The 24,889-nt window shown below is 41.7% G+C and overlaps 1 protein-coding gene across 4 annotated transcripts in view; it reads left to right on the forward strand.

Moving 5' to 3' along the window:
- Window positions 1-741: 741 nt before the first annotated feature.
- The window catches only part of wdr7 (WD repeat domain 7), a 59,288-nt gene continuing 35,140 nt past the window's right edge, over window positions 742-24,889 (forward strand). Inside the window, exons 1-20 of one of the 4 annotated variants that reach the window (XM_023338058.1) lie at window positions 742-904; window positions 1,886-2,051; window positions 3,216-3,322; window positions 3,410-3,488; window positions 4,091-4,265; window positions 4,345-4,421; window positions 4,513-4,632; window positions 4,879-5,024; window positions 5,095-5,197; window positions 7,365-7,512; window positions 7,987-8,120; window positions 8,203-8,335; window positions 8,901-9,121; window positions 9,945-10,140; window positions 11,804-12,018; window positions 15,005-15,238; window positions 15,309-15,602; window positions 16,061-16,257; window positions 18,499-18,596; window positions 20,570-20,668. In XM_023338058.1, the coding sequence (XP_023193826.1) occupies window positions 1,893-2,051; window positions 3,216-3,322; window positions 3,410-3,488; window positions 4,091-4,265; window positions 4,345-4,421; window positions 4,513-4,632; window positions 4,879-5,024; window positions 5,095-5,197; window positions 7,365-7,512; window positions 7,987-8,120; window positions 8,203-8,335; window positions 8,901-9,121; window positions 9,945-10,140; window positions 11,804-12,018; window positions 15,005-15,238; window positions 15,309-15,602; window positions 16,061-16,257; window positions 18,499-18,596; window positions 20,570-20,668 (2,935 nt within the window). In that variant the 5' untranslated portion in view covers window positions 742-904; window positions 1,886-1,892. The remainder of the gene's footprint in view (window positions 905-1,885; window positions 2,052-3,215; window positions 3,323-3,409; window positions 3,489-4,090; window positions 4,266-4,344; window positions 4,422-4,512; window positions 4,633-4,878; window positions 5,025-5,094; window positions 5,198-7,364; window positions 7,513-7,986; window positions 8,121-8,202; window positions 8,336-8,900; window positions 9,122-9,944; window positions 10,141-11,803; window positions 12,019-15,004; window positions 15,239-15,308; window positions 15,603-16,060; window positions 16,258-18,498; window positions 18,597-20,569; window positions 20,669-24,889) is intronic. The other 3 variants (XM_023338057.1, XM_023338059.1, XM_023338060.1) reach the window with 3 other exon arrangements.

The raw sequence follows: 24,889 nt of genomic DNA on the forward strand, positions 1-24,889 counted from the left end.
TACCGGAGAAAATATGGAAGAACATTAGGGCCAATCAAAAAATGAATTCTGTTTTTTTATTCTGACTTTAAATAATAATAATAATAATAATAATAATAATAATAATAATAATAATAATAATAATAATAATAATAATAATAATAATAATAATAATAATAATAATAATAATAAATACTTATCCGATATGTTCCTCCAAAAAGTTCTGATCCTGCAACTCACAACTCTGTCACTGAAGCTGGTTGATCCCAATTCCGTCATAATTTTGAGATTTTGCACTTTAATTGTGACTCAATATTTCAAAATCACGACTTAAGTTTCTTACGGTATTACGTTTTGTAATTTGCTATTTCAGAATTTGTTTTTAGTGTGTGACAATTATGTCTTTTAATAAGGAAGTTTATTTTTCACACATTACAAAGTTACAGTAATATTCTTAAGAGGGAACTATTATGCAAAATGAATTTTTGCTCAGTTTTGTTCTTCCATTTGAGTCTGTACTAATTTTTAGTCTGTTTTTTTTTTTTTTTTTGCTTAAACGTGTATTTATATCATTGGTTGATTGACGATTAGTTGCTCATGTTTTGGTAAATGGACTTTCTGGTGCAATGGGTAGATTATATAAAATATTTTTATTTTATTTTATTTTATTTTATTTTATTTTATTTTATTTTATTTTATTTTATTTTATTTTATTTTATTTTATTTTATTTTATTTTATTTTATTTTTGTGAGTGACCGGATGTAGCGGATCAGCTGACCTGTAAGGTCTGTTTGTCGGTAGGACCAGCTAGCAGAAGCGGCGCAGAATAACGGCGTCTTATTTGTCTGAACTGGCTGCAGGAGGAACCGTATTCGTGAAAGCCGTCGGTCTGTCGGACATGTCCCAGTAGGACGTCAGCGTCTGGTGCGTCTCAGCCGCTTTTTATCGGAATGTTTTGCTAGCCGCTAGCCGTTAGCCGCTAGCTGGTAGCGTTGCTGAAGCGGAAGTATGAGAGCTAACCCTGTCCTCTAACGTCCGATGATCAGGGACAGTTAGCTGCTGGGTTAATTATCTGTTACATGTGATATATATATGATATATATGTCTGTTGTTTTATTTCAGGCTGTAAAATGTTTGGTTTTAAATTGAATCGTTTTGTATTTGGCTGTAAACAGAACCAGCTGGCGCGTTCATCTGATGCTGATTTCTGTCCTGCTGTTCCTTCATGGCTGCAGATATAAAATCCTCTTTAACGTCTTACTAAAGCAGTGAAGCACTACACTGTTTTTAGAGTTTTATTTCTGCATAATGTCATGTTTTGGACACATTTTAAATGAGTCTGACGCTGATTATCTGCAACATTTCAATACAATTCACTTCAAAAATAATTTATTTATCCTAAAATGAAATGAAATGTCTTAACTCATAAAATCAAAGTGTCTTCAGAGGATCTGTGTGGATCCATAACGGCTCTCCAGTAGCAGTCAGTCTCTCAACAAACCTGAATAAGCCTCTGACAGAAGGCTGTTGGTGTAAACAGTGTCATGTGTTGGGTAACATCATCAGTTGTTGTTTTTGCTCCTCCTCTTTAAAAGGATGTTGGAGTAGGGGAGTCGCCTCCTTTTCAACTCCTCTGGGGTTAGGGGTCAAAGTTCAGGTTTTCCTTGAGCTTTTCAGAAGCTAATCTGCTACGTCCAGGTAGTTGTTGCTATGGTTACGTGTCGTAAAAAAAAAGATTAAGAGCGTCCAGAACCAGAGGTAATAATTGTCCAACCAGCATCAGTTCAACCTAAATGATGAATGAAAGTGTGGAGACGGAGCGGTTCTGTCTGTGTTCGGGTCGGTCCGGTTCCGGTAGCAGCAGGTTGGTGATGAATCGGCCTCTCCTCCATGTTTGTTTGTCAGCAGCATCATGTCGGGGAACAACCTGGTCCTGCCCATCGTGCTGTGGGGCCGCACGGCGCCCACCCACTGCATCAGCAGCTTACTGGTGATGGACGACTTCAGCACCATCATCACCGGCTGCCATGACGGTCAGATCTGCCTGTGGGACATGACACCTGAGCTGCAGGTGGGAGCGGCCGCCTGCTTCCTGTTGCTTTCAGCTTCATTCTATTTTTATTTTATTTATTTAAATTTTTTGATCTTTTTTTAAACATTTTCTCTTGTTGAAACATTTTGTTACTTGTTCTTTCTCTCTTTTTTTGTGTTTTTTAAAATCTTTTCTATTTTAGTTATTTTTATTTCTTGTCCTTTTTTTCTTTTTTTAAATTAGTTATTGACCTTTTTGTGTTTGATTATTTATTTTTTCCTTTTTTGTACTTTAATATTCAAATCTATTCTTTTTTGAATGTTTTTTTATTTTTTGCCATTTTTTTCTGAAGTTTCTTGCTACCCTTTTTATCTTTGGTTATTTATTATTTATGTCCTTTCTCTTTTTTGTGTTCTTTAATATTAATATCTTTATTATTTATTTTTTTTAAATTATAATATTTTTTGCTAATGTGCTTTTTCTGTTTTTTAAAATTATTTTTAAAATTTTTATTTCAGTCACAAAACACAAGTGTTCAATCATCAACTTATTATCTTTAATATTTAAAAATGTAAAACAGAAAAAAGAGAGCAATTTTGACCTTTTATACAAATATATATATTTATTCAGTTATTTAAAATATTGAATCTATGTTTACAGTAATTTATGATTTATTTTAAATACATTGTTTTAAGAAAGAAACGCTGAATTACATGTTTTCTGTTCACATTATTCCACAACTGAGCTCCAACATTTTAACACTTTATAAACTTACATTCATCTTTTAAATTGTATTTAATTTTCTGCAGTACTAAATATTTCTGAACAAGGTCTTTGATTTTGCTTAAAACATTAATTGGATTATTTTACAATAATAATTCATTTAAACTAAGTAATTCTGTAGTTTTATATAAAATACAAATTGTTTCAGAGATTTTAACCTTTATGTGGTTAATATGCTGCATCCATGTCAGCCTGTTATCAGTAACGACCTGTTGACCCTTAGCATCAAGTTTTAACACTTTTTAAGGTTTTTTTCTTTAAATATGTTTTTTTTGTTTCCAACGCTATAAATGTAGTTTTTATGTTGAGAGACATTTTCCTAACATCTCATCCTGATTTAAGTGGCTTTAGTTCCTCTTCAGTCTCTAGCAGAAGCGTATTTTCTGTCCTTTCCTCTGATTGGTTGGTTTCTGCCTCCAGATCTGTCCCAGAGCGATGCTGTTCGGCCACACGGCCTCCATCACCTGCCTGTCTAAAGCCAGCGCCAGCAGCGACAAGCAGTACATCGTCAGCGCCTCAGAGAGCGGGTCCGTTTCCACCGCATGCTCAATGTAGTCTGTTCTGTCCTGAAACCCCAGCTGGACCTGATGTTTCTGATGTTTCTGTGTTTCCAGGGAGATGTGTCTGTGGGACGTAAACGACGGGCGCTGTATCGAGTTCACCAAGCTGGCCTGCGCTCACACCGGGATTCAGGTGAGACACAGACTCACCTGGTGGGATCAGGGTGCAGACAGGAAGTTCACTCATGAGCTAAACACTCACGTCAGATTTTAATATAACATTTAGTAGGAAGAAATGAGTATGTTTTATTTTGCTGAAATAGATATAGTTCAGTCATTTCTGTAGAATAGTTTAGTTTTCACTCTTCTTATATTTTTAAGGATCAAAGGAGGAGTAGCGAGCGCCGCTCACTAAACATTTATGCAGGAGTTTAGCAGAAGCTAATGCTAAAGTGTTACATCAACAAGGAGTTTAGCAGAAGCTAATGCTAAAGTGTTACATCAACACTTGATGTAACTATTTTGTGTTGATGAATTTAGCTTCTGTTATCGTGTTGATGTTGCATTAACTAAGCTAATACTAAAGTGCTACATTGATGTGCAATATAGCGGAAGCTAATGCTACATTGCTAACTTTAGTTCAAATTCTGTCATTGAAACACTACAACCCTCGAGCATCAATTTACTTTTAATATGATAATTTTCATGTTCCAGAACGACCTTAGGTTTGTAGTTATGTTTAACTTTTGTTCTTTTTCCTTCTCTTCCTTTCTCTCCCTCTCTCTCCTCCCTCAGTTCTACCAGTTCACCATCGGTACGCAGAAGGAGGGCCGCCTGCTGTGTAACGGACATTACCCAGAGATCCTTGTGGTTGACGCCACCAGCCTGGAGGTTCTCTACTCTCTGGTCTCTAAGATCTCTCCTGATTGGATCAGCTCCATGAGCATCATCCGCTCCCATCGGACCCAAGGTGTGTTTACCTGGCGGTGACCGCTTTATGCTAGCAGCTCAAACACGCCGTCCTGATAAAACCTGAATTTGCTCCTCAGAGGACACGGTGGTGGCAGTATCAGTGACGGGGATTTTGAAGGTGTGGATGATAACAGCTGAGGTCAGCAAGATGCAGGTTTGTTGCTGCAGGCGAACACACACACACACACACGCACACACACACACACACACACTGATCTGAGCCTCTGGTCCGTTTCCTGGTTCAGGATCTGGACCCGGTCTTTGAGGAAGAGTCCAAGCCCATCTACTGCCAGGGCTGCCAGAGCATCTCCTTCTGCAGCTTCACCCAGAGCAGCTTGCTGGTGGTCTGCTCCAAGTACTGGAGGGTACGACCCTGTGTGTGTCTGTCTGTCTGTCTGTCTGTCTGTCTGTCTGTCTGTCTGTCTGTCTGTCTGTCCGTCTGTCTCTCTGCCTGTCTTTTTGTTTTTCTGTCTTGTTGTTTCTCTTGTATGTCTGTAATTCTCTCTTTTCCTTTTTGTCTTTTCCTTTTTGTCTTTTTCTTTCTCTCTTTTCCTCTTTCTGTCTCTTTCACTCATCCTGTCAGTTTAATAACTTTTCCTTCTGCCTCCCAGGTGTTCGATGCAGGAGATTACTCTCTGCTCTGCTCCGTGCCCAGCGACAGCGACCAGTCCTGGACCGGCGGTGAGTTCATCTCAGCGGATAAAGTCATCATCTGGACCGAAGACGGCTGCAGCTACATCTACAAGCTGCCGGCCAGGTAAGGCCCAACGCCTCCGGCTGGAGAAACGTCTCTGGGCGGGTTGGGGTAACGCTCTGTCTGGTTTCAGCTGCCAGTCCGCCAGCGAACATTTCCGCACCGACGTTGGGCGAACCAAAGAAGGATCGATCCCCCCGCTGATCTACAGCATCGCTGAGCGCTCAGACAAACAGGTCAGAGTTCACCTCCGAGGTCGTCCAGAGAAACACGAGTCCTTTCACAGCCACAGGTTTTCTGTCGGATTCATGTCTGTGGACTGAGACGGCCATTTTGTTTCTTGTTTCTGTAAAACACCTGGTGATGACTAAGGGTCACAGTTTGGTGTGTTTTCAGTTTGCTTCATATGTTTTTGTTTGTCAGCAGTAAACAATATTTTTCATTATGTTCCAAACCTTAAAAAAGTGGAAAGTATGGAACTGACTTAATAGCCTTGCAGCTAACTGCTGGTAGCTATAAACGGTTTTAAGTCAGTTTGATTTTGAGTTGAAGGAATAATAATGATTTATTTCCTCCGGTGGGTTTGGACTCTTATAATCCTGCCTGACATCCCAGCTGACGCGCTGCTTGCTGCTGAGCCCGCCGCCGCTGCCTCCATGTTGTTTTTGTCGTATTTCTGTGCTGTTCTGGCCTCGTTTCAGATTAAACCAGCTGATGTTCACATGTTAGACCCCAGTCTGGTGAACTCAAGCATCATGGGAACAGGAATGAAGTGAACTGTTCACCGCTTTAGTCTGTGTGCATGAAGCTGAATGTTTTAGGGTTTATGTTAGACTTCCTGTTTGTCCTGAATGTTATGATTTACTTTTATTTACGTTTTGTCTGTTGTTTAGTTTTGTTTTTATGTTTCTTTTATTTCCTGTTCTCTGATTGCTGCCCCGCCCCTCCCATATAAACCGACCCTCACCTCCTCCCAGACGGATGGAGGTGAGCAGGAGGAGCAGGAGGAGCAGGAGGTGGAGGTCATATGCCTCCGTCCCAGTGGCTTCGCCCCAGAGCTCTACACCCCACTGCAGCTTTACCAACACCGGCCTCTAGAGGCGCCTGTAAGCCCACAACACGCTTAGCATCAGCAGCAGGCAACAAGAAGAAGAGTTGAATCAACTGAGCTGCAGAAATCAGCTAAAGGAATTATCTTACATAAATTGAGGAACTAGAACTAGCAGATATTCTAGAATAATTAGAACCAAAAGACCTGGAACTAGAAGCTCCAGGAGATGAACTAGAACTGGATGAACTAGAACTAGAGGAAGTAGGCCCCTGTATTAAGACATTTAAAAAGTTGAGTTCTTCTAGTTAAAATCCATCTAAAATGGCGTCTCTCCCAGTAAACATGACCTGCGCCGGGTTTCCTGTGGCCCCATGCCGGATTCAGACAATCAGCTGCAGCTGTTTTTATTTTGAATCAGTTTCTTCTCGGCTGCCTGCTGCTGATCGGCCTCCATGTTTCTTCCCTCCTGTCCTGGTGAGCAGAACTTTTTCCCCTCTGACGTCTGGAGTTGCTGTGCCTTTAAAAGTTTTCACACCCTGTGAACTCATCCGCGTTTCCTCAGGTCAAACTGACATTTCTGCTCATCAAACATCTCAAACTGTTAAACTGGACAGAAAACATCTGTGAGCATCAAGTTTTGGGTTTGGACTTTGACTAGGCCATCTCCTTTTATCTCTAGCTGTAGGTTTAGGTTGGTTTTTCTGCTGTAAGGTGAATCTCTAGCAGAAGAAAAGCATCCCCACAGCATGATTCTGCCACCACCGTGCTTCATGTGAGGACGGTGTTTCTGGCAGGACATGCTTCCCTTTAGCTCAGATTCTGCAGTTTTAAAATGTCTTAATTTAAATTTTAAATCTCATTTTGATTATGAACATCAGTTTTTACATTTTATTTTCAGTAAATGTTGATTATTCATCATTATTTTTCCACTTTGGTTCATAAAATCCCAGTAAAGTGTCGAAGTTTGTGGTGAAGCTGCCGGGGTGTGAATACTTTACTGTGACGGTGGTTTGACACCTGTTGGCTCTCAGCGTCCTGATCTTCTCTCCTCCGTTGCCGTGGTGACGGCGGCATCTCTCCTGTTTTGTCCGTTCAGTGGGTGTGGGACGGGTCAGAACCGGGTTTCAGGTTAGCGGTCCAGTTCAAGCTGCCGATGGATCCATCAGAAATGATTTAGTTTTTTCTGGCGTTTCTGGGATTTGGATTCCGACCTGTCCAGCTGTGATCTTGGTTGTTGATTGATGCTTCTGTTTCCCACCTTCCCCGCTCACGCGAAGGAAGAACGACGCGCCGCAGCGGCCGCGCTCTCTGCTTCCTGTCTGAGTCACGCCTCTGACCCGTTCCCCCCCCAGCTCCTCATCTGTCCCCCGGTGACCCGGTTCTTCTTCGGCCGCCGGGAGCCGTTCCACAAGCTGCTGATCCAGGGAGACTCGGCCGGCCGGCTGTCGCTGTGGAGCGTCCCGGACGCCACGCCGCCGCGGCCCGCCGCCACGCCAGCAGGTGACCAGCAGTCTGACGCTGCGCTGCAGCTAATAGTTATTTTACCCATCGATTAATCAATCATTCTGACGATTTATCAGTTATTAATATTTTAAAAATGCCACATAGAAATACATAAAACATGCAAATAAATAATTCTGTTCCTTTTTAAATAAGAAAATAAACATTTAATTGGTTAAATAACATAAATCTGAACAGGATGAAGATAAAAATTTATAATTTAATTTAATTTCAACAGGTGGAAATTATCCATTTAAAGGTTAATTCAATAAAAACAATAAACAAAATACAATATGAATTAAGATGAATATAAATGTCTCTTTGGTATAATTTACTTTATTTTCTTATAAGCTGCTTTTATATAAAAGCTGCTGTACATCAGTGACATCTGGTGGACAGATGATGTCACTACTACTGAACTTAGGTTTTTATAAACTGTATTTATTTGGTTAAGTGTTTAATTTTCTCACTCAGATGATGGTTCTGTTGCAGAGCTGCAGATGTCGTCCACCATCAGCCTGCAGGAGGCGTTCGATAAGCTGACGCCCGTCTCCTCTGGGATCATCGACCAGCTGAGCGTCCTGCCCAGCAAGCAGCAGCCCATCAAGGTTGGCAGGAATTAACAGAAACAAAATGAAAACCTGCTTCTTTCTGTTTGGTTGAGTCATTTTTTGTCATTCTGTCGCCCAGGTTACGGCCAGCGTCTACATCCCGTCTCAGGGCCGGCTGGTGTGCGGCCGGGAGGACGGCAGCATCGTCCTGGTCCCCGCCACGCAGACGGCCATCGTGCAGCTGCTGCAGGGGGAGCACATGCTGCGGCGGGGTGAGGATGATGATGGTTTAACATGCACATGTTCCTGTACGCTCAGTTTTAATGTGGTCTGAATAAACTTCATACCTTTAGCTAAAAATGATTAAAATGCTTTTAAATGTAAAACCAAATGCAGCTTTTAGCAGGTATTCAGATTTTTTTAAAAATAACAAAATACTTGTTGATATTTATCCAAGTTTAATAACTTACATAAAAGCTGATTTTGGTGCATTAAAGTCGACTTTTCAGTAAAAGTTTCAGTGATTTTGGTTATTACAAAACCTTGGATATTAAAACACAAATTCTTTGTGTCAAACTTTATATTTTCTATTGAAAGAAAATGATGGTGGGAATAAATTTACAAATTAAAAGTCTCCATCAACTTCAACTCATCTTGGGGCCGCACAAAATCAGCCCAAGGACCAGAAATGGCCCCCACGCCGCATTTGAACATCCCTTGATTTAAAGCGTTCCACACCAAATCAATGCAGAAACAGTCATTTAATTGAATCTAATTAAAGTTTTATGTTTTTGTTTCCTCTCCCTCTGTTGTATCTCTGCTGGTTTCGTCCTGCAGGCTGGCCGCCCCACCGGACCCTGCGGGGTCACCGGAACAAGGTGACCTGCGTCCTCTACCCGTACCAGGTGTCGCCCCGCTACGACCAGCGCTCCCTGGTGTCCGGAGGAGTGGACTTCTCCGTCATCGTCTGGGACATTTTCACCGGAGAGATGAAGCACATCTTCTGCGTTCATGGAGGGGAAATCAGCCAGCTGATCGTCCCGCCGGAAAACTGCAGCGTAAGACCGGAGACGTCTTCATGTCCACCGTCCCCGTCTGTCTCTGTCTGTCTGTGTGTCTCTTTCTGTCTGTCTGTCTGTCTGTCTCTTTCTGTCTGTCTGTCTGTCTGTCTCTTTCTGTCTGTCTGTCTTTCTGTCTGTCTGTCTGTCTGTCTGTACGGCTCCATGGTTTATCTGTTACCACCGACTACGGCTGCAACTAACGACTAGTTTAGCCATCGATTAATCTATCGATTATTCTGATGATTAACTGATTAATCGGACTGGCACATTATGCAAATTCTCCATTTAACTTTTTTAATACAATATTAGAAATCAATATTAGATGCAATTGAGCAAACAAATCAATTCAGTTTCACGAACCAGTCGGGCTGCAGCTGACGATTATCTTAGTAATCGATTATTCTGATGATTAATCGATTAATCGTCTAAAAAAAGTTGACACATTCCACAGGTTCTTCATTTAAACACTTGAGCCTTTTTTGTACATTAGAAATGCATTAAAAAATCCAAATAACCAAATCAAGTCCGTTTCATGAGCCAGTCATTGATTATTTTAGTAATCGATTACTCTGTCGATTAATTCTCTATGCTGACGACCCGTGAATTCTTTCCAGACATGTTATTTTTGGCCCACATGACCACACCTCTACCTCTGTGCTTTGGTTTTCTTCAGACATATTGTTGTGAACTTTGACCTCTCACCTCTGCTCTGCTCTCTGCCTATAAATCATTTATTATCACAGTTTGCTAACTGAAGTGATTCCTCCCTGACTCTGTTCAGTCGGGTTTGAGTTCAGATCGGTGCGTTTGCTCCCTGCAGACCCGCGTGCAGCACTGCGTTTGCTCCGTGGCCAGCGACCACTCCGTCGGCCTGCTCAGCCTGCGGGAGAGGAAGTGCATCATGCTGGCGTCCCGACACCTCTTCCCCATCCAGGTCATCAAGTGGCGGCCGGCCGACGACTACCTGGTGGTGGGATGCTCCGACGGCTCCGTCTACGTCTGGCAGATGGATACAGGTGAGACCCGACCGTTTCCCCGGGAGAAACTGGGCCGTCAGGGCGACAGTGTCTGGAAGGTTCAGTAAAAATGAAGGCAGGTTAAAAAAAACTCCAAGAATAAAACGTCTGTCAGGATCATCAGCTTGAGATTCACTGGTTAATTAGAAAACTGAGCATAAAAACTCAAGAATAAACAGAGAATGAAGTTGTAACTATTTGAGAATAAAGTCATAAAGTTATGGGAATAAAGTCGTAATATGAGAATAAATTATTTGTAACATTACACATAGTATTCGTAAAGTTATGAGAATGTCATAATACTGAGATATAGTCATAATAATGCCAGAATATCACTTATTTTAAATATTTTTGCCAGTATTTTGTATCAGTTTTCACTTCAAGATTAAAGTCTCTTTTTGTTGTTGTTGTCAAAAAGCCAAATGTTGTTCAGTGTTGCTGATTTCTTTTTGTTAAAACGTTCATGTTGTGAATACTTTCCTGTAACTATTGAACCAAATCGGCCCCCAGATCTGGTTCTGGTGGCCCGCTGAGCCACTGGCCCGTTCTCTGCTCAGTGTTGTGTTTAGATGTTTTCCTAATATATAATGAGTGGTCAGTGTGGTCAGTGTGGTCATTCCCGCCTCACTGGTTCAGCTGGGATTGGATGCCGTCTGAGGAAACATCAGCCTGATGAGCCGCTGCTCTGCTGGGCGACTGCAGGGTAGCTAAGTGTGAAATTAAAGGAGGTGTGGAAGAGCTCAGGCGTTGGACAGGTAATGGAGCCGCGGCTGACGGCTCCTTCATCACATAAACACTCGTTCAATACCTGAACCCTCTGCTGTGATGATGTCTCCATAAACATCTCTGCATGCAGCCAGAGCTGGAAAACGCTGAACTACACCGAGGCGTGTAGAGCCGTAAGGACCTGCTGTCTTCACTGTTTGACCTGCAGAACATTATTCATTATTAGAATTATTCATAGTAAAAAATAGAATGGACTGATAAAACAATATTTTAGTGAACTCAATGTGTTGCGCTAGATAATTATGTGTTTAACCTAAAATTATATGTATCCTACCATAAACTGGTAGTGAAAGACTTTACTCTCTCAATTTCACTGTTTCTATTTTATTAACAGTTTTACGTGGTAGATCCAGTTTTCCTGATTATGTCAGATAGAAAAAATGCCAAACTAGTAATTAAACAGTTTATTCTTTTTATTCAATTTTGAAGAAAAAAAGTCATCAGTCTCTGTTGAATGTTAGAATATATTACAGAAGAAACTTATTTCCTTCCAATCTTCTCACTACATACAGAAGAGATTCAAAAACTGTCACATCAGAGGAAGAATACAGAAGATAAATAACTACATTTTTAAAAGAATTAAAGGTGAAACGAAAAACCAAAAACGAAGTAAACAAATAAATGTGAAATTGTGCAAAATAATTCAAGAACATATTCTTAAAAATCAATAAATTATGAACACTGGAAGTAAAATATATTTTAAATATCCAAAGTACATAAAGAAAACAACAAATAACATGAATTATTAAGTCTGAGTAAATAAAATAGTTATTTAAAGCGACCAAATCACCAGACTGAAGACTTTTATCATCCAGTCTTTGGTAGAAAGAGAGAAATCTGGTTTTCTCAGCAGCTCTTCCTGTGTTTGTGTCTCCAGGAGCTCTGGATCGCTGCGTGATGGGAATCACGGCGGTGGAGATCCTGAACGCCTGCGACGAGCTCGCCCCCGCCACCGTTGACGCCCTGAGCCACTCGGCGGTCAACCTGAAGCAGGCCATGACGCGCCGCAGCCTGGCGGCGCTCAAGAACATGGCGCAGCACAAACTGCAGACGCTGGCAACCAACCTGCTGGCTGCTGACAACGCCGACAAGGTAACGCCTGGTGATGTCACCAACCGGACCGGGGGGGCAAGAGGGGGCCGGGGCCCCCAGGGGGACTCACAGAGACACCTGGCAACGACCAGGTTCACTAGACGACTGGCAACGACCAGGTTTACAGGTCAACTAGTCAACTAGTTTGTCCATGTACTAGTCCATTCATGTCAGAGATTATGTTGCCATGGTAACAGAGGACACTCCGGCGTTGTGTCTCTCTGGTCTGTCTTGATGCATCACCAGTGATCAGATTCATTCTAGACGGAACCAACAATCTAAAAACGGGTTTGGAGGTTCTGGTCTCTGTAAAACATCCACAGTAATGATTCCCTATCAGAATCTCTGGTTCTGGATCAGAACCAGAGATTCTGTCTGAGCTGGATACAGAAGATGTTGGTCGTCTTTCTCTCTCTCCTCTTCGGTGTTTCCAGCTGTTTTTAGATCTGAAGTTTTTCCGTCAAACTCGGCCGTCTGACCCGTCCTGACAGAGACGACTCCGCCCACACGGGGGATCCCAGAGCGGAAAACAAGCGCCCTGAATTATTTAGTGTTGTGAAGAGCGTTTAGTTCAGCTGCTGTTTGACTTTCACTGGTTCCCTCAGGAAGTGGATCAGCCCCAGACGTTTCTCCGCCTAACCTTCGTGTTGTTGTTCCACCGTAATCACAGAAACCTGCAATCCTTCCTCCATTTGATGCTCATCGCACTTTTCCTGCTTTCTTCCTCATATCAACCCAGAACCAGCCATTATCCCCGGTGTGTGTGTGTGTGTGTGTGTGTGTGTGTGTGTGTGTGTGTGTGTGTGTGTGTGTGTTTTATCCCCCGCTGCGGGTAATGAAGGATAATGACCGTAAAATATCAGGCAGTGAAGCCAAAGCGATTCCAGCCGGCTGGTGTTTGATTTCTGCTCACATCTCGCTTTGAGGAGCTCTGGCTGTGACTTTCACTTTGTCCCCAACGGGTTCATGGCACCGAAACAGGAACACAGACGCTTTATTTTTATTTCGTATTTGACACAAATCACTGAAACGGCTCCAATAAAAATCACAGATGATCTCCTGCTTACAGCTGATTAGTAACGTTGAACTGCTGGACGTTCATCTGTCCAGCTGTCCTCAGTAAATCCTACTCTTCCCAACACTCTGGTGTTCCCCAAGGCTCAGGACTCGGCCCCCTCCTTTTTATTACTCTAACGTTTTTCCATTACTTTACTAGTGAATCTGTCCATATTAATCATAACACAAACATTTAGGTCTTCAAATAAGTGTTGCCTTTAAATCCAGTCGTATTCTGTTTACAGATTTTGTGAATTGACCAATCAGAAGCTCACAAAATGTTCACAAACTGTTTAAAGGTCTGGCAACCTTAGTGTACGGAAACCTCTAACTTTAAATTAAGGAAAAAGACAATATAAATAATTAAGGTAATCATAAATGCCCTAAAGATTAACAATTTAGTCTGATTTAAAGTCAGTAAATTATTTGTTCAACTACCTTGAAATCAATAGAAATTCTGGTGAATTTTAAAATTTATGCTTTTAAGAAAAGGATCAGAAATAAATGGGCCAGAAACCGGAATAATGTCTGAATTCAAGGTTCAGGAAACCCAAACACCGTTTAACATCTACATGTTAGTGTTTCTGGTTCTGGTGCTCTGATGAACAACAACAATTAGATTGAATAAATCAAATTTCCCACCATTGGAACGGTTCCTGAACGCATGGAGGCTGCAGCCCGTCAGTCAGCTGATCACTGGGACTTTTATTTTCCTCATTTAAGTTTAAACGGGAGAGAAAACCGGGCAGGTCAGCAGTTTACAGCAGGACCTTCCTTTGTGAGGTCTGTACTGAGCGTGAGTGTGTGTGTGTGTGTATGTGTGTGTATGTGTGTGTATGTGTGCGTGCCGTTTGCCTGAAGGGCCCTGCAGGACGATGACCTTTAGATCGACTACCCGGGAGCTAGAATAAGTCAGCCTCGCCTGAGAGCAGCGGCCCAGCTGCTTCAACCTTTTCCATTTGATTTAAACTCTCCTCAGACGTGGTGTTGCAAATAAAAATAAGTTTTAAAAGAACTAAGCTGTTAGTGTTTACAGATTTAATCCCTCTAATTTGCCTTGATGTCTTTCTTAATTTGGAAATTCCTTTACATCCTTCTACTTTCCAAAAATGTCTCAAAACATGTTTATTTCAGAGGTAGAAATGTTGTAAATGTTTTTGTGATCTGCAGAACATGCTCATCTTTCTCTGGGTGAAGTTGTAATGTGGTCTTCTGCCTGTAGATGGCACTGTTTCTCCACCAGAGTACGTCACAGAAAATGAGGCTGAGGCACAAACATGTTTGTAAAAGAAGGAAAATGTTCCTAATGTGAGTGAATCTGAGGGCACATCCACAGTAAACACTCAGACTTTAATCTGGAAACAACCTGCAGCTGAAATTCAAGGTAACAGCTTACAGTGCTGTTAAAATAACTCAAATATAATTGAACAAACCCAACATCCAACCTGTGTTGTTACTCTGGGAGAATCCTTGCTGTCTCGTTATCACTGTGTGTATTTAATCACGGTTAGAATCTGTTGCTAAGTAGCTAAAAACTGTGGTGCAGATATGAAAGAGGAACCGAAGCGCTGAGGCAAACTGAAGGCTCACAGCAGCAAAGGTTCGTTACTAACCAGAATATTCTGCAGACCTTCAGTCTTTAGTCAGCATGTTGGCCTACAGTGATGTACTCCATCCGATTTACAAACAGCAGCTTATAAACTGAAATAAGCAGAAATGCTAATGTTAGCTTAAATGCTCCCATTAAAATGTTGCTATCATTAGCATATGTATCGTATGGAGCCGACTTCTGATGGCTGCGAATATGCAGATGTCAGAGTTTACTACAGTACAAGAAATACAGATGTAGTTAGTTCGTATCTAATCAAATGAGTTCTGACTGAAACGCTCCAGTTTGGTAAATTTGAATCTTTCTTCCTTCCTCCTTCAGGGTAATTTGCCCAAATACTCCCACAATGCCCTGGTGGTCCAGGCGATGAAGACCAACCTGACGGACCCCGACATGCACGTTCTGTTCTTTGACGTTGAGGCGCTGATCATCCAGCTTCTGACGGAGGAGGCTCAGCGGCCGAACCCGACGCTGGTTTCCCCCGAGACGCTGCAGAAGAGCCAGGCGGGCGCCGACAAGGGCGGCTCCTTCCTGGCCAACAAAATCTTCAAACAGGTGCGTAGACGACCCGCGGGGGTCCGAGGTTCCCTCCGTCCGCCTGCCGACGAACCTCTGCTGTTACCAGGTGAAAGAGACGATGAAGGAGACGATCAAGGAGCACCTGCTGGACGAAGACGAGGAGGAGGAAGAGGAGATGAGGAGGCGCGAGGAGAAGTCCAAGTCTCTGAGTCTGCTGGAGTACAACCTGACCATGGACACGGCCAAGCTGTTCATGTCCTGCCTGCACGCCTGGGGCCTCAACGAGCAGCTGGACGGCATCTGCCTGGAGCGACTGGGCATGCTCAGACCGCACTGCCCCATCTCCTTCGGCCTGATCTCCAGGGGCGGACACATGTCCCTCATGCTGCCCACCTTCAAGGTAGGAACTCTGGACCAGCCGTCCAACCGTGTTAGCCAACCGCCTGTCCATCCAACTGTCTGTCTGTCCAACCGTCTGTCTGTCCAACCATCTGTCCATCCATCCAACTGTTCAATCATCCAACCGTCTGTCTGTCCGTCCAACCGTCTGTCTGTCCGTCCAACCGTCTGTCTGTCCGTCCAACCATCTGTCTGTCCAACCGTCTGTCTGTCCATCCAACCGTCTGTCTGTCTGTCCATCCAACCGTCTGTCTGTCCAACCATCTGTCAGTCCATCCAACGTCTGTCTGTCATCCAACCGTTCAATCATCCAACCGTCTGTCTGTCCAAGCATTTAACCATCCAACCGTCCATCCATCAATCCTTCAGTGTTGTTGTGAATATATTTATGGTTTAGGATTCCTTTCTGACATTCCCTGTTCGTTCTAAATAAGATAAATGTTTCTCCATATTTCCCAGGAGTCTTTGCTGCGCCAGCTGTCCCTGGCTGCCGGCCTGAAGCTGACTCTGTCCGACATCGTGGGGAAGGGGACGTACGGCGTGTCCAGGGCCGTCACCACGCAGCACCTGCTGTCGGCCATTTCTCTGTCCAACACGCTGATGGGCATGACCAACGCCACCTTCGTAGGCGAGCACATGAAGAAAGCCCCGGCCAGGTAATCAGCCTTCCACTAAACTTTACCCAGAGAACACGTTCATGTTCAAAACAAACAAACAAACAAACAAACTCCTGATCCAGGAGTCCAAATGAGCTGAACTCAGAGAACATCGTCACATTTTTCACACAGACAATAAACCGTCAGGCCTGCAGGTGTGTGTGTGGGTGTGTGTGTGTGTGTGTGAGCTGATTGTACAGTCTGTGTGAGCTCCCATTGAGCTGTGAAAGATTTAGCAGGAAGGTCACAGTCTTGCTTCTCCAACAGCAACACAACATTTCATCAACCAGCGAGTGAGACCTGAAACTCAGAGAGCAGAGAACGGATCAGGTCAGTAGATCTGTGATCTACTGGGATCTACTGCTCAGTCTGGGATCTACTAGGATCTACTGGGATCTACTGCTCAGTCTGGGATCTACTAGGATCTACTGGGATCTACTGCTCAGTCTGGGATCTACTGGGATCTACTGCTCAGTCTGGGATCTATTGTCCAGTTTAGGATCTAACTTCCCAGTCTTCTTCTTTTTCTTCTTCATCAACTTAATTCTTCAACTTTTCTATCAAAGACTTTGACAAATAATTCGACTTCTTCTTCTGTGACGATTTCGACTTCGTTGACTTCAACTTTTTTCTTCTTCATCTTTCGCTGGTTCCTTGAATCATGGCTGACAGCTTGTTTCTCCTTCAGGTCGTTAGCAAAGTGTTGATGATGTTGGAGTCTGTAGTAGCTCCTGACGACGCTCTTCACTGAAATGAAAACTTAACGTTTCAACTTGTGCACCCTGTTGACTGGGCAAACTTTGACTTTATTATCATTACCGACTGCTGGTGAAACATTTCAGACTTTCCGGTAGCAGTAGGCGCTCAGCGGCTCAGAGCTGCTGTTGATCATTATCTGGAGAAGAAAGAGGCGGCAAGTTGTAGCAAAACAAAGCTGCAGGTGATGATGAAATACTAGAACCCTGTCGGACACACAGACAGGAACCTCATCAATCTGAAATGGGGAACATGAAAAAGCCAAAAAGCCAAACACGGTCAAATATTCACTAGTGCCGGTTTGGAAGTGAAGATTCCTCTTTGACTTTAATAAGGCGGGAGCCGCTGCAGAGGGATGAGACTTCACAGGAAGTTGGAAACTTTCAGCTTATTTCCACGGATCGTCTGCAGAAACCTAAACGCATCCGAAGTCTGGAGCCTCCTGAAGGAAGTATTCATATTGCTTAAACTTTTCTCATTTCAACCAAATTCTGCTTTTTATTGGGATTTTATTTGACTCAAAGTGGTAAATTTTGCCTTCAGTCCAGCTAAATAAGACTCACTTAAAGCCGCTAATGTTACATTTCCCTTTAACAAAACGCAATGTTTGGAAAATATCCACTAAAATAAAAGTTATTTTCAAATACCCAGCGTTTTTTTAAGGTTCTTATATGAATAAAAACATTAAACCTTTGTTAAAAACAGGATACGTACATTTTAGTCTTTAGGTGTTTGATAATTTTGCCACGTTTTCCAACTAATGAGAAATTAAGAAAGTTAAAATAAATGTCACTTTGACTTTATCCAGTGGAAAACTGTTAAAACTTGCGTTTGTTATTTTCCCAGCTGTATTTAAAAACGTTAACTGACCCAGTGTGGAAGGTCCAAAGAGCCACTTGCAGCCCGGGAGCCGCAGGTTGGACACCAATGGTTTAGATCAACGCAGATTCATCATGGGTTAGAACGGCCTAGTCAAAGTTGAGGACCTGTAGATTATAACCAGATGTCTGGAACTTTAATCTTTGGGGTTCGTCCCAGACCGTTGTTTCTGTCCCGTCTCTGAAGTTTGTGCTTTTCTTCTTCTTCTTCTTCTTCCTCCTCGTCCTCTCGCTGGGAGTGATCTGTCGCCTAGCAACCGGCATCGACGGTGCCATCGATCGTTGTATTGGAAGTGTTTGTGTGTCTCTCTGTGAAAGTTCGGCGCCTCCAGTCTGTTCAGGGAGGACTGCACCCAAAATTCAATAGGCTGGAGCCCAACACACACACACACACACACACACACACACACACACACACACACACACACACACACACACACACACACACACACACACACACACCTGAACACACAGTGCTAGCTTGAGGAGAGCAGAATGAGTCAGAGTGAGACCTCCCTCCTGCTGTTTGCTGTGGATGGTCTTGTTTTCCTGTCTCTGCCCCCCCGCCTCGTTAATATTTGATGACTCCTCTTTGTTGCCCCCCCAGGCCCCCCAGACCAGGAGGAACCCCGGAGTCTCCTCGGAGGACGCCCGCCGCCCCCCCCCAGCCCTCCAACCCGGCGCTACAGGCCCAGATCAAACAAGGTAACTACAAAAGGAGGGTGCGCTCGCTGCGGACGCCCCTGAGGCCCTGCCTGGTGAGGGGGCGGGTGGGGTTTATAATGCAGCCCACCGGCGGTTAACCCCGCAGAGACGTGTCAGGTTCAAGGTTCGAGGGCCAAATCCGGCCCGCCGTGGCGTCTTAAGCGGCCCTCTAGGCCAGAGGTGTCAAACGTTTCGCCACGTTGCTCAAAATCATCCAATAAAAGTTCTAGCGGGTCAATTGCTCTAACGGTTTTATGAGCTATCACTACAAAATAAGTTGTTAATGTATTTTATCTGCCTGTCTGGAGTAAAAATCTGGAACTAAAACGTTTTGATAGCGTTTAAACTTTTTCATTTGGTTCCATTTCAACTGAAACCTGCAGTTCAGTCCAGCTAAATTAGACTCGGTGCAGCTAATTTTACACGACACTTTTTTAAATTAAATATCTACTAAAGGAAATGTTATTTTTAAACAACCAATTTGTTTTTGTTTTCCAACCAAGAAAAACATTAAACCTTTGAGGAAAAAGGCATAAATACATTTTATCCTGGCAAATTTTCCAACTAAACCAACTAAATCAAACCAACCAACTGAGGTATTTTAACTGTGGCCACCTGGTCCGACTGGATCTGGATCAGAACCCAACTAAAGTGAGACGAGGTGGAATAGTGATGAGTCTGTCTGTTCATGGTGGTGAAATGAAAGTGAACCAGGTTGGACACTAACTGCTAACATCTAACCCACACAGCCTTGCTCTGAAAACATTCTTCGCTCCCCTGACCTGGGCTTTGTTTAGGCCGTTTATTCAGACAAATGAAACGTTTTTAATTCATTTCGGCCGATTAAACAAAACGTTGTGGCTGCAGATGAAGCAGGAAGGTGAAGCTGCTGCGCCTCACTGTAGGGGAGGTTTTAACCAGCTGCCACCATCTGCCCCCTCCACACACACACCCTCACACACACACACACACCCTCACACACACACACACCCTCACACAGTGGCACCCCCTGGACGCTGTGGAGGCGGGGCTTCCTTGCTATTGTCCCGCCTTAATTGAGGCCAAGCATGACAAGCGTGTGGACTTATTCAAACCACACGCCTATTGAGGCCCGGCCCGGTCCGACCCGGTCCCCCTGGTGCCCCTCGTGCCCCCGCGCTGCGGCTCCTTTCACATGGAAATCGAGCCAGGAGGCCCCTCTGATGTTCTGCAGCAGGAACACACACAGTCCCAGTCCGTCCCGCTTTTCCTCAATGGGAACAATGGGGAGATTTTCTGCACTTAGCTCCTGGTTTCCTGCACAGATCAGAACCAGAACCAGAACATTTAACCAGAGTCCAATTATCTGAGCTAAAACATGATTCTACAATTTTGATGAATTTGAACAAAGAAAAGTGATTTTTTTTCTCCACTTTGACTTTTATTCCTATTTTTAGACCAACATGTAAACAGACATTTTACAGAGTTATAACCTATAGAGGCCACTCCCACATAAACACACCAGAATAAATAATAAAATAAAAACAAATCAGTTCTAAGTGTCCAAAGTTCAATAGCAATAACAATTTATTAAACTGTATTTTAAATTGTTACCAACATAATCTTGTTACAATGGAAAATGTAAAATAAAACCCAACATTTATTTAGAGACTTTAACTGAAAGGCAACTTTGCTGCACTAAAATCAGCTTTTAATTAATTTATTAAACTTTTCTAAATATGACAAGTGTTTTAAAAGAAAGTGATGCAAAACCTTTTTTTTAGAACAGAATAAAAAGCCAATAAGTAACCCTTTTTGATAATCAAATATGCAAATTTCTTTTTAAATTTTGGATCTGTCTGTCTGAATGTCGATTTAATTCACTTCTTGTTTTGTTTTCCTGACTTCCTTCCTCCTCTGGCAGCTCTTCTGTCATATTTCTAACCTTTTTCTTTTCTTCTCGACTATTTTCTCTCCTTCTCTTCCTTTCCAAGCTGCCAGCACTGCTGCTGCCGCTGCTGGGGCTCCAGGGGCCCCTGGGGTCCACCCTCAGGGGGCCCTTGGCTCTCATAACATCCCCTCAGTCAACGAAGGTACAGACTGATGTGCCGCTTAGGGAAAGTTTGCAGCCGTATCCATGCTTTCTGCAGAGAGCCTCCATTCCCTCTGCCTCTCCTCCCGTTGGGTTTCCTCTCTGTGCATTCGGCTTCATACGTCCTCGCCTCCTCGCTCTTCTTCTCTGTTCCTTTCCAATCTGCCCACCTTGTTTCTCCTTTCTTGCATCAGTCTTGTTCCCCACAGTGTCTGCTCTTCGTCTCAGGTCTATAGCTCCAGTCTTTGTCCTTGTTTTGGGTTGAAAATGTCTTCATGTCTTTGTTGGTCTCAGTTCACTCTCAGATCAGACACGCTGCAGATTTAAACTCAGGTGCTTCAAAACGCTTCGGGGAAATTCATGTGACTCTGAATCAGGCCTGTTTGGATTTCTGAAGTATAAAATATTGTGCAAAAGTCTTCAGTCTTTTATCCCTTTGTTAAAAGATGTTAATCTATTTTAAAGTTTAACCAGTCAGTATTAAAATCTAAAGGATAAATTCTTTACTTTTCCATTTATAACATCATGCAGGATAATTTACACTAAAATTAATATAGTCATTGAATGGATTAAAGTCTAAACAACTGTGTCAAAATCGGCAAACAAATAATTTACTGACTGTTTCTATTACAAATGATTGTAGAACTTTGTTTATATTCCTCTAATGTAAAGAAAATTTTAGATACTTTTGCAATTGTTTTGTTTCCATTAAATAAGAAAAAAAATTAAAATCACATGAATAAGTTTGTATTAAAAATCATGCCATCATCGTCCTTCCACTTCCTATCGTTGTCTTCATCGTTCTAACATCTGGTTGTTGACCATGTGACTCATGAAAAGTGCTTCCATTGCAGTTTCAAATTTTTCTCAAGTAAGAGTAAAAGGTAAAAATACTTTTTTCAAAAACCTTACTCAAGTAAGTGTAATTGAGTAAATATAATTAGTTACCACCCAACTATACCACTCTTCAATTTCCTGAGGGAGTCTTCCCAAGGGATCAATAAAGTACAAGTCTAAGTCTAAGTCTATACTCATGACCCAAGACTTTTGCACAGTTGAAGTACTACACTGGAAAGGTAACGAATCCTAGGAAGAGTTTATTTATTACCATCTAATCACATCAGTATGAAAATAGTTTAAAAATGTGTTTTATGAACCTGTAACTCGTGTTTTTCTAAATTTGGAAACAAGCAGAATGTCATCGGCCAACAGTTTGACTTTCCAGATAGAAATGCATGTAGGGCAGCGCTGGCGGTGTGAGAGCGCACTGACACCTCCTGTCCTCACATTCTGTTCTGTTTGTCTTCTTGTTTGCAGTGCTGTGGAGTCCCTCCTTGTTTTTTCTTTCAGTCCTGGTGTTTCAGTCTCTGTGCTGTTTGTATGCTTGCTATTTCAGTCATGTCTGTAGCTAGAAGAGGGGAATGGGTCTCCATTAAAACTGCAACACAAGCTGAGCCTAAAATGTAAGAAATAAAGTTCAGCAGGGCTCAGCAGCGCCGTCCTTTTCACCAGCAGCTCATCTGAGACTGTATTTTGTTTGAAACTGGTGAAAGGCTGAATGATAACTGATGTTTTATTTAATTTTTTCAGGTTTGACTCTAAATGAACTTTGGTGCAAACACTTTAACCTGATGTCAAACTCATTCTTTTCTTCCCAGTGTTCCTACAGGATGTTGGCTTTTATCGTTGAGCCCTTTTATTTACACTAGGAACGTGCTTGCATATTTCTTAAAGGCTTGTTGTTTGCATTTGGGGCCGTGAAGTGCCTTTCAAAGCTTCTTGTACTTTAATTTCCAGCTAGCGTGGCAAAAGCAGAGTTTGTCAGAATATTTATTGATGATGGGAACAGCAAGCATGCACACAGACTCATTCTCTGCTTGTACCTAAAACTATTTTCTGAAGCTTTTAACATCGACTGCAGTATTATAACGACCAGAAAATGGCCGCCGCCCTGCAGAAACAAAAACATTATCTACTTATTGTGTTGGAATAAATTAGAGAAATTGTTGGACTTATGTTGAAACTATTAAATTAAATAAAATTAACATTAACATTGTGACTACTTTTTTGGGATATTTATTTGGGATTATTTTTGTCTAATGTAAAAAAGTAAGATATATTAGAGAATATCTAATATTGGTGATAATATATTTAGACAAAATTAGTTTGTATTTTCCTGAGTTTTAGTCTCTTTCTGCTTGAAATAGAAGAAAAGTTTCAGACTTTAAAAACATTATTTTTTCCAACATTTAAAGTTTCTGCAGGACAGTGAAACAGATTAAGTATAGATTGACTGATTCATCTTTTCTGAGTTTAAATCTCAACACATTAAAATAAAATAACTTTATAATTGTTGCTTCTTGCAACTTAAAACTGGATTTACTCATCGTGATTTTTTTAAAGATAAATTTCTTAGTTTGATTTGAAAAATGAAAATATACATGAAACTTTCACCGTATTTCATATTTTATCTTTGGAATTAAATTGAGAATAAATCAGTCAGTCTCTCACTGTTAAGAGCTGAAAGTGCCACGATGCAATAAACAAAACGTTCAATAAATGAAAATAATTTATACATATCACTAATAAAACGATGTTGATAACAGAATGCATATACAATTAATTTTATGTTTCAATAATTTATAAAATACATTAATAATATGGAAAGCATACATTGAAATTTAGATGAATTATTGTTTATTAATTAAAATTGTTTTACGGTGGACAGAAGAAATATATAAAAGATTTTTGCCTTGTATTTTTGTGCCTTTATTTTATTAATAAAGTATTTAAGTTATTTAATATATTTATTAAAGTTTGATTTTCAATTTTTTTTTGCATAAAAAGTAAAATTGTTGTGTTGTGGCATTTTTGGTCCGGATGTATCTCAGAACTGTTCTAATATTTCTAGTTTTCTCTGTTTATCTCGTTGGAAAAGGTAAGTTCAAAGATGGAAACTGGTAAAGAAATTTCCCCTGAAATTTCTTTCCTGCGTTAAAGCCATCTTCCCTCCATCCCTCACATGTAGTGGAAACCATATATTGATCTGATATATGTGGGCCAGGTGAAACGTGACGCACCGGCGGATGTTTTAGTCTGTTCCCGTCTCCCAGATGGAAAGCTTGCTGCATATTTTGGTCTAAAATATGAATGTTTTTGTCTCAGACCGACGCTGCCAGATGTGAGGCGACACGGAGACATTTTTAAATGTTTTCTTTCATCACATCTTTGTCGTTTCTTCAGAAAACCTTCCAGGTTTTCTTGTTTTTTCACATCTATAAATTTAAATTCATTTGTTTGAACCAAAGTATGGTGTGTTGTTTACCTCACGCTGATGTTCCTCTGTTGTTGTTGAGATGTTTTAACGCCATCAGACACTGTGGTGAGCAGAAATGATGAGTTTGCTCTAACCACGGCGGTAGACGACGTGTTTTCACTGAAGTCATGTGAAGACTATAGGAGTGTGTGTGTGTGTGTGTGTGTGAGAGAGAGAGAGAATGTCACTGCTGTTATATTAAAACTCTAAACCAGTCTTTCTCAAACTGTGCTCCCGGACGTTAGCGCGACCCAAACAGCTAGCTTACCACAGGACTGTGTTAACACGGGTCACTCAGAGGGAAACCTGACGAAACCGGTGGAAAGAAAACAACGCCTGGATTTCTAAAACTAAATCTTACCTGCTGAGAGTTTAATGAATCGTTCACCATTGAGTCGATTCTTTTGAGTCTCAGTTGGTGAGAACTGTGCTTCCTTTTTTACGACCTTGCTTGCTTATCGTGCTCTGCCCACACATCAACACCTATTTAATTAGCTTTATTTAATTAAAATGATTTACATAATTAAATACAACCGGTTGAAATTGGTGGATAATTTCATATTTAACTCAACTCAAGTCTATTTTCTTTGATTGTGCTTCTAAATTATAAATAGCTCTAAATGTAATTAATGCACACAACGCTTGGTAGTAAAGAGCAACTTCTCTTTTGATTTCCATGTGTTTGACACAATTGGAAATCCATAATTTCAGAATCTGTAAGTAAGTAAAAATGCCCTGAATAAACATGTTTGTGGCTTTGGCAAACAGCCTAAGAACAACAATAAGTGCGTTAAGAGATGAATATTTTCATTTCTGTTGGTGTTGCAGCTAATTCAGAGTTTGGTGATCTGTGAGCTTTTACTAAATGGGTAAAACGATCCTGAGCCTGAAAATGTTTGAGAAACA

The sequence above is a fragment of the Xiphophorus maculatus genome, chromosome 8 (assembly GCF_002775205.1).
Source record: "Xiphophorus maculatus strain JP 163 A chromosome 8, X_maculatus-5.0-male, whole genome shotgun sequence".
Lineage (NCBI taxonomy): Eukaryota > Metazoa > Chordata > Actinopteri > Cyprinodontiformes > Poeciliidae > Xiphophorus > Xiphophorus maculatus.